The 10,865-nt window shown below is 46.4% G+C and overlaps 1 protein-coding gene across 1 annotated transcript in view; it reads left to right on the forward strand.

The window, feature by feature from the left end:
• Nucleotides 1-7,173, forward strand: part of Srd5a1 (steroid-5-alpha-reductase, alpha polypeptide 1 (3-oxo-5 alpha-steroid delta 4-dehydrogenase alpha 1)) — a 34,372-nt gene extending 27,199 nt beyond the window's left edge. Inside the window, exon 5 of the mRNA XM_013013859.1 lies at nucleotides 7,029-7,173. Within this exon, the coding sequence (XP_012869313.1) occupies nucleotides 7,029-7,095 (67 nt within the window). The 3' untranslated portion in view covers nucleotides 7,096-7,173. The remainder of the gene's footprint in view (nucleotides 1-7,028) is intronic.
• Nucleotides 7,174-10,865: the final 3,692 nt, after the last annotated feature.

The raw sequence follows: 10,865 nt of genomic DNA on the forward strand, positions 1-10,865 counted from the left end.
ACTTTGAGCCACAGCTCTATTTCTGGTTTTCTGGTGATTCATTGGAGATAAGTGTCTCACAGACTTTCCTGCTGGGCTGGCTTTGAACCATGATCCTCAGATCTCAGCCTTCTGAATAGGTAGGATTACAGGCAAGAGCCACCAGTACCAGACTGTAAAATGTTGACGTTAATATTAACTTGATTTGCTGAATCCCAATGTATGTCTTGCTTTAGCAAAAGCCAAGTGATACATCATAGATTCCCCCCTGTATGGTGCCAGAAAGGGTACCCTCCATGCTGCTTTTCTCTACCACATCTCTGGCAGTGAGCGTGGGCTGCAAGAGGCTGTGGCCAAATTCACCACTGAGCAGGGGTTTGGGCTGTGTAGTGGGAACAGTAACTAAAACTGAGAGTACTGGAGCAGCCACAGCAAGGTTGTGAACACTGTGCACAGTGGATGCTGGGATGGGAGTGAATCCCAGAGTCACATTGGGCTCCTCCCTCTCCAGCATTATCCACACATGTCTTCCACACGTCATCACAGCTGTGGATGCTGTAAACATACAGAAATACATGAAGCCACTGCAGGAAACAGTCAGAGAGAAAGCTAAAAGGGGGACATGCTGATGTCATGATACAGAAATGTCTAGCAGTCAGAACACCCACCCAGCTTCCTATACTGAGAGATTTCATGGATTACTGTTGATGTTGAGGGGAAAGACTGGGGCTGCCGTGTCCAGGTGGCTACTCTTGGGAGGAGCTGTGCACGGTGTGGTAACTGCTGAGATTTGTAGGAGGAGCACCTGCATCTGTTGCCATTTTGCCAGTGAGCTTGATGTCTTCACACATACAGATGTTAGAAAGCTGAGCTCCTGGGAGAGATGGAGATGTACAAAGAAAGATGAGTATGGGCCTAGGACAAGGATGATGCAGAAAAGGACCTGTGCTGTTGAGAGCGCATGGCTGGGAATTGTACAGCAGTTTCTGAATTGTCTCTCCCAGAAGGAAAGGCTAAAGTTCTAATCCCTGGTCCTGGTGCCTGGCCCTTACTCAAAGTGGGATTGTTCCCTCAAGTTAGCAACCAGCTAACTTGAGGTCATAGGGATGTAGAATGGGCTGGATCCAGTATGACTGACAGCTTATAGAAAAGAGTAGCTCACTCCTGCAACCCTAGCTACTCAGGAGACAGAGATCTAAGGATCGTGGTTCAAAGCCAGCCTGGGCAGAAAAGTCCATAAGACTCTTCTCTCCAATTGACCAGCAAAAAGCTGCAAATAGAGGTATGGCTCATGTGGTAAAGGATCAGCCTTGAGCATAAAACCTAATGGGTAGCACTCAGGCCCTGAGTTCAAGCCCCTGTAAAGAGGAAAATGAAAGATGCCCATCCAGAGAAGAAGGCCTTGGGAGACACAGAAATGGAGAAGGCAGAATCTAGAGAGGTACAGCTTCAAGCCAGAAATGCCTGGCAGGAGCCAGAGGAGATGCCCCAAGTCTTCAGGGGCGTGGCTCTGCTGTGCCTGTAAACAAGATCCATTGTGTTCCCACACCCAATTCATGAAGCTTTCTCCAGATTTCTGCTGATTTCAATTGACTTCACCTTTAAAAGTAATACAGTGAGTTTGACTTTTGAAAACCTCTGATTTTTCCTTCACCCAATGATTTTGTAGAAAATTTGGTTGAAATAATGCCTTGCTACTTTGAACTAAACATAGACAACCAAGTGTTCTAAAATGAACAGAGCCATGCTGGGCTGCATGCTGTGTCGGTGCTGAGAGCAAAGCCAGGTGTCAGGACTCCTGTATTCCAAGGTATCCAGATTCTCCCTCCGGCCTTGAGCCAGCCCCAGGCCTCTCGTGTACAAGGACCTGGTCCCTTCTGTGTCTGTCATCACCTTCAGGAAGATACTGGTCTTAACATTTGCTTGCAGTATTCGATATGGAAAAGCAAATAATGGCCTGTTTCTAGTAAAAGAGAAATAAAAAAACGTAGGCTTTTTTAGTATTTGGATTCGAGGAAAACTGAATGAGAGCCCACAAATCTGTTGTAAAGCTATTTTCTCTAACTGAAACAGGGAACAGGAAAATCCCTTTCAACATTGGCATATGAAACATTCAGAAATAGAAATAAGTAATTTCATTTTCCAAGTGCAAGTCTTTGTTGATGAAAACTCAAAGATATTATTTCCAAGATTCATGAGTTAAAAGGCTGTTTGTCATTCACTTACAATTTAAATTACTATGAATGTGAAATAGATTTGAAATCTTGAAGAATTTGGTTTTGTGGAAATATCTTCAGGAATGTTGGGAGTATATTCTGAGAACAAAATTAAAAACTTCTTTTTTTAGAGTTTCTTTTTTTCTCTTCTCTTTTCTCCTTTTGTTTTTTGTTCTTTTTGTTTAAGATGAGGTTTCACAGTTACCCAGAATGGCCTCAAACTCACCATCCTCCTCCCTCAGCCTCCCCAGTAGCTAAGATTCTAGACATGAGCATTGCCCCTGGCTTGTCCTGGTTTTCATCCAGTAAACCCAACTAATTAAACAATCAAATAAGTTGATTATAAAGAGGACATCCCACGGAACCATTTCTAGACCTATATTTATTGTAATATCCTTAAAACAATATTGCATGCTAATGGCATTTTTTTTCCATAATCATTGGTGCTTAAATTCCTAAGTGGCTATTGGTAGTTAAGCTGGAGGCTGGAAAGACTGGAGCAGCTGTGAGGGCTGCTGAAACATGTTCTCTGCAGAGGGCAGAATTCTGAGGCAGTGTGGCTGTCACCTGGAGCAGCCACACTTACCACTTGGAGCAGCGTGTGGTGTGGCCGTGCAGCTCTGTGGGAAGTGACAGACTGGCACAGCTGTGGGCATGCTCCCAGTGTGGGCTTGAACCAGGAAGCCAGCCACAGAAGTATAAATCTATGTAAAGCATGCATGTATATGTGTGTGCACACACGTGTGTGTGGAGTAATGCTCACCTATTAAGTTTAAGGTCATTTGAAAAATGAATTGGTGTAACTTCTAGATACTATAACTTGCCTGGGTTATGAGCATGGAGTATGTTTGTGGAATGCTTTAGGTTCCCAGCCCCTGTTCCTGATTTCTGATGGTTTATGACATGGAAAACACTGACTTGGTCTGGTCAGTGACCAATGAGGTCACAGATAAGCCCATGAGGAAGACTTAGGTCAGAGAACGTGGGAGTGCTGGGCTGTCTGGGAGTCATAAAGCAACGATGCCTTCAGGAATGGAAGCACAATCCCAGCATAATCCAAACGTGAAGAGAAGCAGTGGAACACAAGCTCGGGCTTGTAGGTCATAAAACCTAGACAAAAATGAGTTACAGAGTCAGCCTTGTGCAGGCCACATAAGTGAGAACTTCCACTCTAGGAGAGAAAAAGAAGATAAAGCATGTTGTTTTCCCTTTCAAAATGGGTTCCTTTTGTTGTTGGTGGTAGTGGTGGTGGTCGTGGGTTGTGGGTCTTGAACTCTGGGCCTGGGCACTGTCCCTTAGCTCTTCAGCTCAAGGCAAGCACTCTACCACTTGAGCCACAGTACAACTCCCAGTTTCTGGTGATTTATTGGAGATAAGAGTCTCACCGACTTTCCTGCCCAGGCTGGCTTTGAACCGACATCCTTAGATCTCAGCCTCCTGAGTAGCTAGGATGACAGGTGTGAGTCACCAACACCTGGCTAAAATGGATTCCTATTAATCTCAAAACATAACTTTTAGAGGTGATGCTGATCAAGATGTATTGCACACATAAGTTGATGTGTTGAGTTGAAGCCCTTTTAAGATTTTAAAGATAAAAACATACACATGCACATATATATATGTATTGTGTGTGTGTGTGTGTGTGTGTGTGTGTGTTTTCTAGTCTTGAACTCAGTGCCTGCACACTGTTACTGAGTTTTTATTCTCAGGGCCAGCACTTTACCCCTTGAGCCACACCTCCATTTTGGCTATTTGGGGTAGTTAAAGATAAGACTCTATGGACTTTCCCATCCCTGATGGCTGTGATCCTCAGATCTCAGCCTCCTGAATAACTAGGATTACAGGTATGAGCCACTAGTGGCTGGCTTTGTTTTTTAATTTTTATTCTTTATTGTCATCATAAAGGTGATGTATAGAGGGGTTACAGTTATTGGTTATTTTTTAAACAAATACTAGAAGGCTTTATTGACTTGAGAAACATATAGGTTAAATATAGTCATATAATTTTTATTAATATATATTTTATTGTAAAGATACTGCACAGAGGGGTTACGGTTACATGAGTAAGGTAATGAGTACATTTCCTATTGAGCATTGTTACCCCCCACTTTGTTTTTCCACTACCATCCCTTCCCTCCCCACCTCCCTAAATCCTCCCTCGCCCTCCCAAGTTGTAAAGTTTGTTTTCAACATAGTGTCTTGTACATCTCATTGTTACAGTGGGTCAGCCAATGAAATGAACCCCAAGATAGGGATACAAGAGGTTTTATCTTTCTTCTGTTGTTTTTAATATATTTATAATGTGCCACATGATATTTTTGTTTCTTTTGTGTGTTCTTCCCCCATGGTATAACCCCTGTTGTCACTGTATTTGATTCCAATGTCATGTATCTTGTATATACATTTTTCTAATTTAGGGAGGGGGAGGGTTATTTTTCTTTTTAAGGTGACTTTTCAGTGCCGAAGATCAAACTCCGTATCTTGCATGGGCAAGGCAATCTCTGAGTCCCTGAACGCCAGCCCCAGACCTAAAAACACCAGTCACTGTGGGTGGATGTACAATTGTAGCAACCCCACAAGAAAATTTTGATGACTTAACAAATTCCATTTCATTCCTATACAATGGTGGCTGTGAAATTCAACCCACTGGGTGAACCATGCCTTTCCCAGAGAGCCCAGCTGCTCTCTAGAGCTGCGTGAGAAAAGTTCCAGGGCACCCCACACGATGCCGGCCATGCAGCTTCCCATGTGCTCTGTCTTGGCTGACCCCACTGTCTGCCGGGCTCTGCCTCTACTCTTCCAGGGCTATAGTTTCATTTTCCATGGGCAGCTAGCTCATCGGAGAGAGACACCGACCTACCCCTGCAGGTGCCTACGCAGCCGCCTGTGCGCAGCTCTTAGCAAGGTGCTGTGCTGACTGGCTGGGTGTCCCGCAGGGCTGCAGCAACTTTCAGTACCTGCCCATTAAACATGATCACGGCACACGTCCTCCTACCCAGCCCTGAGACTGACCTCACTGTCCCTGGGCCTCCCTCACCTGGCCCGTCATGCCCGACCCAGGGGCCCTCGCTTCTTGGGGAGGAAGGGGTGGGATTTTTCCTGGGTCTTAGTGCTACACAGACCAGCGGAAGGAAAGGAAAGGAGAATGCACGTAGGTTACAGTGCTAAACCCATCCAGTATCGGCAGGATTTTACAGCTGCTTCTTCTGTTTGTGGTCCTCATGTGTTTCTTCCCCATGAACAAGCAGCTGCTTGTGTTTTCTGTTGTGGTTTTTAGTCTCATAGCTGTCATTCGTGGCCTATGGACACTCCTTATTTGTTTTGTTTTATTCTCTTTTGAGCTGGGGATCTGATCATGGGACTGCACTGAGCACTTCCGTGTCTGACCTCAGAGTACTTTTGGTATTTATCTCATCAACTTAGTTGCCAGCCCTTTCAACTGGCAGATTGAACTCCAGATTGAATGTACCATCTTTTTTTTTTTTTGTCATCAGTCATGGGGCTTGAACTCTGGGCCTGGGCGCTGTCCCTGCACTCTTCAGCTCAAGGCAAGTGCTATACTACTTGAGCCACAGCACCGCTTCTGGTTTTCTGGTGGTTTATTGGAGATAAGAGTCTCATGGATAAGCTGAGTGCCGGTGGCTCATACCTGTAATTCTAGCTACTCAGGAGGCTGAGATCTGAGGATCACAGTTCCAAGCCAGTCCAGGCAGGAAAGTCCATGAGACTCTTATCTCCAATAAACCACTAGAAAACCAGAAGTGGCACAGTGGCTCAAGTGGTAGAGCACTCGCCTTGAGCTGAAGAGCTCAGGGACAGCGCCCAGGCCCAGAGTTCAAGCCCCATCACCGACCAAAAAAAAAAAAAAGTCTCATGGACTTTGCTGCCCGGGCTGGCTTTGAACTGCGATCCTCAGATCTCAGCCTCCTGAATAGCTGGGATGACAGGCGTGAGCCACTGGCACCAAGCTGAATGTATGCATCTTTATTAATATAATTCATCAAAATTGAAAATTCTGTCCATTTTGAGCTAAGGGTTGAATTCTGGGTGGCACCAGATTACACTGAGCCGGTCCTTAGGGGCGCCCATGAGCCTGGTACCCCGCCGGCCATCCTCCCGATGACAGCTGAGCTTCTCCATGGGGCTTGGTGAGGACTTGCAGGGTCATCAGAAGGCATCCAAGACACATCTGCCCGTCTCATTCGGCCCCATCTTCATCCTGTCCTGCCAGAGAAGGGCCTGGCCTGTGCTGACCAATGATTTTATCATGTCAGCAACGTCCCTTCCCAGGGGAAAGCGAATCACCGGATTGCCCCTTTTCTGTTTCATTTTAGGTGTGTGGAGTTATTCATGATACAAATGAAACTAATGCCTGCATGAAATGTCAAAGCCCTTAATACAGCACTTAAAAACCTAAAAGGCCAGGTGCAGTGGCACAAGCCTGTAGGACAAGATCCATGGGGCTGTGGTGGTTCGAGGCCAGCATAAAAGTTTGTGAGACTCCCATCTCAACCAGTGGCCAGACGTGGTGGTGCATGCCCGCTGTCTCAGCTATGGGGGGCCTAGAGGGCTGGGGTGGTGGCTGGCGTGCTCCCGTCACCCAGCAACACGGAGGAAGCGCTGGTACGTAAATCCCAAACATAAAGCGAGCCGGGCCTAGAAGACAAGCAGCACCAAGAGGGACTTGAGGAATGACTCAGGCGGCTGCCCAACAAGGGCAGGGCCCCGAGTCCAATCGCAGCACCACAAGAACACAAACACCTCCTCATCTCCTTATAATGGAAAATACATTAGGTAAACGTGTGCCTTATTGAGTTTCTTTTCTTATTTCAGGTGGTACCTGGAGAAGTTTGAAGATTACCCGAAGTCTAGAAAAATCATGATTCCCTTTCTGTATTAGGTTGACTGTGGGCAAGATGGCCTTCAGCTGGGAGCTGTGTGGGGCACCCCCCTACTTCCCTCACCCCCTTCTCTGCCCCCCACTTTCCTCTCCCCCTTCCCTGCTGTTTCCAGGACTCCCTGCTGCAGGGTGGTTCTTCCTAGTAAATATACAAGCCACTTAGTTAGAGGCTAATCAGACTTCAGGTGGAGGATGCCCGCCAGGTCAGGCAGGATTCTCCAGCACTCTAGGTTAAAATTCACCTCTGAGCTGTGATGGCTCGCTCTGTAGGACTGGGATCTATCACGGAAGGACACGTTTCACGTCCACTGTCCTGAGGCAGTCCTGTCTGCAAGGTCAATGGCAGCACACCCTTCCTCCAGGACTCCCTAGAGGCCCTGGCTGGCCCGGGCTGGCCCCAGCCGGCCCCAGCGGTCTTGTTCTGTACCTGCTATGCTGGGTGAACTTGCTGATACGGAAGGGAGCTGCTGCTGCTCATTGGGCTGGGCGAAGGTCTCTAGCTGTTGGCCTCTCCCAGCTTTTGCCCAGCCCAGCTTGCTAGATGAGCTGCAGGACAGAGAGGGGCCACTGACTGCCTCTAAAGAACAGGGGCCTATCCCTGCTCAAGACTGTTCCACCCCAAGATTTTTGAGATTAGATAGCTGGATGCGGGGCAGATGGAGAGGAGAGGAGCAGGAGCGCACGCCCGCGGGGGTGCTTTCCTTCGTGAGCTGTGAGGTTTTCTCAAGGCTTTTCTTGTGAAGATTTCCTGGTTCTCAGTTTTTAAATTCCTACTTTTTCTTTACTTTTATTCTTCTGACCTTGGTTATTTCTTTTTGTTTATCAGTGCTTGAAAAGAAAGCTGAATTCATTTGTTCTTAGCAAGTACGAGTTCAGGTGTAAGGCCAGGTGTTCCTTAACTTTAATAATGAGCTTATAATTATCTGAATTATCTCTTAGGCTTTCTTTGAGCTAGAGATTTTGAGGAAAATAATTTATCTTTAAGATGATGTTTTCTACTTTTCACCCACTTGGAAGATCTTATTGAAAGGTTTTATTGTTCTACTTCTGATGTGTGGACAGAGATTATTTTCTATGAATTTTCTTTCCTGTGGATTTTAAGTTTTCTCGAAATCCTAGAGAATGGTCATCTTGGACAAGTATGGTGGGTCATGCCTGTAACCTCAGCTACTTGAGAGGCAGAATAGGAATCTATTGCGAGCTAAAGCCAGCTGGGGTGACTCAAAAAGCAAACTGGAGTGGACCAGTTATGACGGAGGCTGAGGGAGGAGGATCACAATCTGAGGCTAATCCTGGTCTCAGGCAAGAAAATGAGAACCCCTAAAACACAAAAACCAAAGGCCTAAGAGTATATGACTCAAGTAGCAGAGCAGTTCAGTATAATTCCTCAGTTTACTTCTCAGTACCACAAAACAAAGAAGAAAAAGGAAGAGGGAACACGTGTGTGTGTGCGCGCGCGCACACACACACACACACACACACACGCGCGCGCGCACCAGTCCTAGGGCTCTATCCCTGAGCCTCTTTGTATTCGAGGCTAGTGCTCTACAACTTGAGCCACAGCGCCACTTCCAGCTTTTTTTGTGTAGTTTATTGGAGATGAGAGTCTTACAGACTTTCCTGCCTGGGCTGGCTCTGAACCGTGATCCTCAGAGCTCAACCTCCTGAGTAGCTGGGATTACAGTGGTGAGTAGTAGAATCCTCTTCTGTTAAGTTCCTTATCTGCCTTCCTCCTCCCCTTTTACATTATTGGAACTGGTTTCACTATTCTGGTCTCATACAGGTGTATAAAGTACTTGATCATTTTCACCCCTCTTTGCCCTCTCCTACCCTCACCCCCACCCCCACACACCTTACACAGCTGTCATTCAGGCTTTAAGAGTCTACTTCCCACTTGACACCATGCAATGTTTGTCTTTTTCAATCTGGGTACTTTACTGAATACGATGATCTCCAGTTCCACCTATGTTTCCTTCAAGCAAGTCAATGTCATTCTTCCTTGTGTACATGATCCACATTTTCTTTATTCATTCACCAGTTGATAGGCACCTGGGATGATGCGTCAGTTTGACTATTGGGAATAATGCTGCAATAAACATAGCTGTTATTTTAAAATTCTCTGCAGTGTTACTTTTCTTTTGTATGTAATTTTTATTGTATTTCTAAGAGTTCTTGCCTCATTTGATGCTATTACTTGTAAAACTTCACGCCTTATCATTGGTACTAACTCTCAAAATCATTTTCCTGTTGGCTAATTTGAATTTTACTTCGATGAGAATATTGGCATACTGCTTATTTTTGGTTTGTATTTTGAGACTATGTCTCAAAAGGTGCTTGTCAGAGGCAGCCCTGCAAGTCGATATGTAGTCCAAGCTGACCTCTGGCCACTGAACCTCCTGCTGAGATTTCCAGCATTGGTACCACACCCAGCTGCAGTTTTATTTTTGTCCATCTGACAATCATTTTCTATTTCTTTGCCTTTGAATATTGTGGAGAGCTGCGGGAGCCGCGACCAAAGACGGCTGCAAAAGCAAAAATGGCAGGGCCGCGTGGTGCGGCTGCGACCTAAGATGGCGCGGGCTCCCACCTTCCGTCTTCCCCGTGACGAGTGCTCTCTGTAAAAAACAACTCCTTATATGGCTATGACTTGGCTCCTAGTTTGCTTCCGTGTTTGCAGCCCTATCAGTATATACCACATGGCGCTTCAGGATTGGCCATCCCGGAGGCTTATAACCGGAGCGCGGGGGCGGATGGGAAGGAGAAACAAGGAGAAGCAGGAAGAAGAAGGAAGAAGCGGGCAGGAGAGAAGTAGGAGAAAAGAAGCTGTAAATAAGGTCCTGAATAAACCGTCTGAAAGAAGGACCTGTTGTCGCGTCATCCTTGCGGGTCGAGGCGGTCGCGACAGAATATTTTAATGACATTTATTCTGGTTGTCTTTAACAACATAATAAATAGATTTTTCTATTTAGTGAGTTGGTGCGAATTATTTTTCTAATCGTTATTGTGAATTTGGGTTTTTTCTTTGTTGGGTTGGTTTGGGGTTTATCTGGGGGGAGGCACAATCTTGCTATGTAGTCCAGGATGGCATTGAACTCAAGATCCTCCTCTTTCAATCTCCAGAGTGATGGAATTACAGGTGTGTGTGTGCGCGCGTGTGTGTGACTTCACTTGGCTGTGAAATGTTCTTTATCCTTTTGGTTATTTTTGAAACTTCTTTCCTTTACTATCTTGAGTGATATGAGAAGGAAACTTGTGCTCTAAAAGTAAAACTTACTGAAACTGGTGCCTGTGGTTTTAGGTGCGCCACTGAAAGCAGGTAGCTCGTGTTGGACTTGCCTTACGTGTCCAGTGACCACGTGTTCCCACCACGCTCCTTCCCAGTCCCTGCGGGAGGTACGGAAAGGGAGCTAGGCAGAGGATGAGAGTGGGGCCCTTGCAGCTGAGCCTTGGTGGGGTGGCGTCATGGAGCAGGGTCGGGAGCCAGCAGGCCCTGACTAGGAGACAGGGTGCACTGAGCCTCTCCGCACGACAACCGCATGTTCACTGTTGCACAGAGCAGGAGACAGTGCTTCTCATTCCTGCCCCCTGCAGGGGCTCAGAGAACCACAGACCTGTGGTGGTCTAACTTGCAGGGAAAAGCCAGAAGAGGAATGTGGGCATCTTTCCTAAAAAGCAGCAAGACCTCAGGACAAGACAGACACCTGCATATCGACTTTGGGGAGTTCTGTGGCACAAAAGCAGGGCTGCTTGGGATTTGCCTGGTGCCCCAG

Source organism: Dipodomys ordii, unplaced genomic scaffold, assembly GCF_000151885.1.
Source record: "Dipodomys ordii isolate 6190 unplaced genomic scaffold, Dord_2.0 Scaffold21, whole genome shotgun sequence".
In the NCBI taxonomy this organism is placed as follows: Eukaryota; Metazoa; Chordata; class Mammalia; order Rodentia; family Heteromyidae; genus Dipodomys; species Dipodomys ordii.